The 4,798-nt window shown below is 41.1% G+C and overlaps 1 protein-coding gene across 1 annotated transcript; it reads left to right on the forward strand.

The window, feature by feature from the left end:
- Positions 1 to 241: 241 nt before the first annotated feature.
- On the forward strand, positions 242 to 3,389 carry LOC125830680 (uncharacterized). The gene is made up of 7 exons (XM_049509860.1): positions 242 to 935; positions 1,122 to 1,357; positions 1,665 to 1,887; positions 1,980 to 2,210; positions 2,313 to 2,457; positions 2,542 to 2,637; positions 2,741 to 3,389. Exons 1-7 carry the CDS (start codon positions 242 to 244, stop codon positions 3,387 to 3,389), a joined length of 2,274 nt encoding a protein of 757 aa, XP_049365817.1.
- The last annotated feature ends 1,409 nt before the right edge of the window (positions 3,390 to 4,798 follow it).

The following is a 4,798-nucleotide window of genomic DNA, read 5'->3' on the forward strand; positions in this document are numbered from 1 at the left end:
CATGAAGAAGACAAAGGTATGGAGGAAGAAAAGACACATATCCATCAAAGCATTGCCAAAGGATCACAAAAAGATGTGGAGAAACACAATCCAATCCCATGTTATGCAACTTTTACCCAAAATATCTCCTCCATTCCCCCATTGACTCAAGAAGAAGAATGAGGATGAGAAGTTCAAGAAGTTTTTATCGGTGTTCAAGACATTATCAATTAATCTCCCTCTAGTGGAAACATTGTTAGAAATGTCGGGTTATGCCAAATTTATGAAGGAGTTAGTCACAAAGAAAAGGAGCTTGAATTTTGAGACAATCAAAGTTTCTCATAGTTGTAGTGCAATTATGACTAAGGAGATGATCAAAAAGAGAGAAGATCCAGGAGCGTTCACCATCCCTTGCACCATCGGTATGCTCCAATTTGCTAAAGCCCTATGCGATTTGGGAGAAAGAATCAACCTAATGCCATATGCGATCTATAAACAACCTGGGTTAGGTGAACCGAAAGCCACAACAATGAGACTCGTGATGGCGGACCGATCAATTAAACATCCTGTGGGGATACTATATGACATATTGGTAAAGGTTGACCGATTCACTTTCCCGGCTGATTTTATCATTCTCGATTGTCAAATAGATGCTGAAATTCCCATCATTTTGGGAAAACCATTCTTGGCAACCAGGAGAGCGTTGGTGGATGTTGAAAGTGGAGAATTGAAGTTTCAGGTGAACGAAGATAAAGTAACCTTTAATGTTTGTAAGTCAATGAAACACCCAAGTGATAGTCACGTGGTCTCCACTGTTGATGTTATTGATGAGGGGGTGGCTAGTGTGAGCCATTTGATGTGTGTGAGTGAACCACTTGAAGTTGTGCTTTCTAACTATGATGAATTCAAAATTCAAGGCTATGAAAAGGTAGTTGCTGCTCTTTCAGGCTTGGGAGGTATTCAAAGACTCCATTGTAGTTTGAAATTGATCTAAAAAATTGAGAAAGTCCTCCCGCAAAGCCATTAATGGAAGAACCACCAATCTGGAGTTGAAAGTACTTTTGTCCCATCTCTGATATGCTTTCTTGGGGGTAAATAACACCTTACTGGTGATCATTGCAGCTGACTTGCTTGAATGGCAGGTAAATTGCTCCTTGAGGTGTTGAGAAGGCATATCAAAGCTATAGGTTGGACTATCTCTGATATAGTCGGCATTCCTCCCGGTATTTGCACTCACAAAATTCAACTTGATAGCGATTGTAAACCGAGTGTTGAACATCAGGGAAGATTGAACTCACCGATGCAAGAGGTGATGAAAAAAGAGATAATAAAGTGGTTGGACGCAGGTGTGATCTACCCTATTGTGGATAGCAAATGGGTAAGTCTGGTACAATGTATACCGAAAAATGGAGGCATTAAGTAATCCCAAATGAAAAGGGGAGGCTTGTATCTATGAGACCTATGACCGGATGGAGAGTATGCATGGATTACCGAAAGTTAAATTCGTGGACTGAAAATGATCACTTTCCCATGTCTTTCATGGATCAAATGCTTGATCGACTCTCAGAGAGAGGTTGATATTGCTTTTTGGATGGGTATTCCAGTTATAACCAAATCTCCATTGCTCCGGAAGACCAGGAGAAACCACCTTTACCTGCCCATATAAAACTTTTCCCTTCAAACAGATGTTGTTCGGGTTATGTAATGCTCCGGCAACATTTCAACGTTGCATGTTATCTATTTTTGGTGACATGGTGGAAGATTCAATGGAGGTATTCATGGATGACTTCTCGATTGTGGGTGACACTTTTGAAGCATGTTTAGCACATGTAGGACAAGTTCTCCAAAGATGTGTGGAGAGAAATTTGGTCCTAAATTGGGGAAAATGCCACTTCATGGTTAAGAAAGGTATAGTTTTGGCCACAAAGTGTCGCAAAAGGGGCTGGAGGTTGATAAAGCGAAGATTGAAGTAATTGAGAAGTTACCACTACTAATTTCAGCGAAGGGTGTTCGTAGTTTCTTGGGACATGCCGGTTTTTATCGGAGGTTCATCAAAGACTTCTCAAAGATTGCACATCCTCTATGCAAACTCTTGGAGAAGGAGGTGAAATTCCACTTTGATGATGCTTGCATGGTGGCTTTCAAGTGCTTGAAAGAAATATTGGTCTCCACCCCGGTTATCATTAGTCCCGATTGGTCAGAATTCTTTGAAGTAATGTGTGATGCAAGCGGTACGACATTAGGTATTGTATTGGAGCAAAAATGCAACAAACTATTTCACCCCATTTACTACGCAAGCAAAACTCTAAATAGTGCTCAACATAACTATACAGTTACAGAACAAGAGTTACTTGCGGTAGTTTATGCATTTGAGAAGTTCCGGGCATACTTGCTAGGTATTAAAGTGATTTTTCACATTGATCATGTTGCACTGCGTTATCTGATGGCAAAGAAGGATGCAAAGCCAAGATTGATAAGGTGGGTGCTACTATTGTAAGAATTCGACTTTGAAGTCAAAGATAGGAGAGGTTGTGAAAATCAGGTGGCTGACCACTTATCAAGGTTGGAAGTCAAGGAAAATGACGAGCTGGAGATCGACATAAATGATTCTTTTCCCGATGAACATGTATTCACAGTAACTCTCAAACAACCTCTTTGGTATGTTGATTTTGCCAATTACGTAGTGTGTGGATTAATGCCGGACGAACTGAACTTCTACCAACAAAAGAGGTTCTTGTTCGATGTTAAGAAGTACTTTTAGGATGAACCATATTTATTCAGAGAGTGTGCAGACCATATCATTAGGAGATGTGCCGGAAGAAGAAGCCATCGAAATTCTCCATGATTGTCATGCTTCACCGGTTGGGGGTCATCTTGGTGGTGTACGTACAACTGCTAAAGTCCTCCAAAGTGGCTACTACTGGTCGTACCTCTACAAACATGCTCATGAGTTTGTTAAGAAGTGCACTCAATGTCAAAAACAAGGTGGAGTGTCCAAAAGACACGAGCTGCCTCTTACGCCCATTTTAGAAGTTGAGCTATTTGATGTTTGGGGAATAGATTTCATGGGCCCATTTGTGAGTTCGTTTGGTAATAAGTATATCTTGGTGGCCATAGATTATGTTTCTAAATTGGTGGAGGCTGTTGCACTTCCAAACAATGAAGGGAAAAGTGTTGTTCAATTCCTGAAACGCTACATCTTTGCTAGATTTGGTACTCCTCGGGCTATTATTAGTGATGGGGGATCCCACTTTTGCAACAAGTGGTTCTCAGCCGCATTGAATAAGTATGGAGTGAAACACAAAGTAGCAACTCTTCCCCAAACGAGCGGCCAAGTTGAAGTGTCAAATTGGGAGATCAAAAACATCTTGGTCAAGACAGTGAATGCTAATATGACTGATTGGTCTTGAAAGCTTGATGACGCGCTATGGGCGTATCTCACCGCATACAAAACACCAGTCGGTATGTCTTCGTATCAGCTAGTTTTTGGTAAATGTTGCCATCTACCAGTTGAATTGGAACACAAAGCAATATGGGCATTGAAAGCTCTAAATCTAGTCTGGACAAAGACTTCAAAAGAGAGAGTAGAGCAGTTAAATGAGTTGGACGAATTCAAGTTCAAAGCTTACAAAAGTTCATCCCTTTACAAGGAAAAGATGAAGAAATGACATGATTCTAAAATCCTTAAGAGGGAATTCAGAGTGGGAGACTGGTGTTACTTTATAACTCTCAACTTAGAATCTTTCCGGGAAAGCTCAAGTCCAAATGGTCAGGGTCATTTAGAATGAAATGAGTGTTCACAAATGGTGCCATCGAATTTAAAGGTCAAGAAGGACCTGCATTCAAGGTGAATGGGCAACGCTTGAAGTTATACTTTGGCGAGTGCCAAGAGGTTTCTCTGATTGAGGTGGTGTACCTGGAAGATACTTGAGAGCATTTCCACATTGTGCAACGACGTTAAATAAGGTACTTCTTGGGAGGCAACCCAAGTGTTAATGTTCAAATAATGTGTGTTGATTTTGTAGGCGCAAGATATTGTGCGAAAAGAAGATGCTATTGGCGGATCGCCGAATCGGTTCGGCGAGCACGACATAGTCCGCCTTATGGACTTTAAAAATAGAGGTGAGATACTAGAACATTTTGCGGGAGACCTTCATCACTTGGTGAATCACCAATTTGTTCAGGTGACACAATTTTTCCAGCTCTTTTACTCCAGCGCTAATAGCTTAACTCAATGATTGTTCGGTGATGTTACAAGTCCATTATGCGAATCGCCGGCCTGTTTGACGACCTCCTTCATCTCCGCCGATTTGCCCCTTTCTGAGAGTGTCACACACTGGAACTTAGGGCGATATCCGGACCATTGGGCGCACCGCCGAGGCATTGGATGACTGTTTCATTTTATCGCCAACTGGCTGCTTGGTGAAGATTCTTCGTCACCTTGCTCAGCATGTTTACATACTAGAATTTTATCTTTGTTTGTTAGTTTTTATTTTTTATACTTATTTTTATTTGTGGGAGTGTCCGTTCTCTAATCACATTGGGGACAATGTTGAATGCTTTTGGTGGGGGTGTGTGCTTGGTCAGTGTGTCCCTTGTGTGCTTGGACCCTTCTGAAAAATAATTTGGCCACCTTTTGTGTGTTTAATTGTGGTTCCTCTTGTGCAAATTTGAGTATCGGTTATGATCAATACCGATGACTTGAATGGTGTTCTTAATCGAACAAAAATGAATGTGCGTCTATGATGAGGCCAAATGAAGTTGCATAGACAATATGTGAACTTTTTGCATCTCGTTGTGACTAGCCGATTATCGAATT

This window comes from Solanum verrucosum, unplaced genomic scaffold (genome assembly GCF_900185275.1).
Source record: "Solanum verrucosum unplaced genomic scaffold, falcon-dt-bn FXZP01000297.1, whole genome shotgun sequence".
Classification (NCBI taxonomy): domain Eukaryota; kingdom Viridiplantae; phylum Streptophyta; class Magnoliopsida; order Solanales; family Solanaceae; genus Solanum; species Solanum verrucosum.

Excerpts from the sequence above, each read along its gene's own strand:
- LOC125830680 (XM_049509860.1), top strand. The coding sequence starts at position 242 with ATGTCGGGTTATGCCAAATTTATGAAGGAGTTAGTCACAAAGAAAAGG. Across the intron at positions 2,458-2,541 it reads GCAAAGCCAAGATTGATAAG|GTTGGAAGTCAAGGAAAATG; the intron begins GTGGGTGCTACT and ends CCACTTATCAAG. Across the intron at positions 2,638-2,740 it reads ACTCTCAAACAACCTCTTTG|GATGAACCATATTTATTCAG; the intron begins GTATGTTGATTT and ends AAGTACTTTTAG.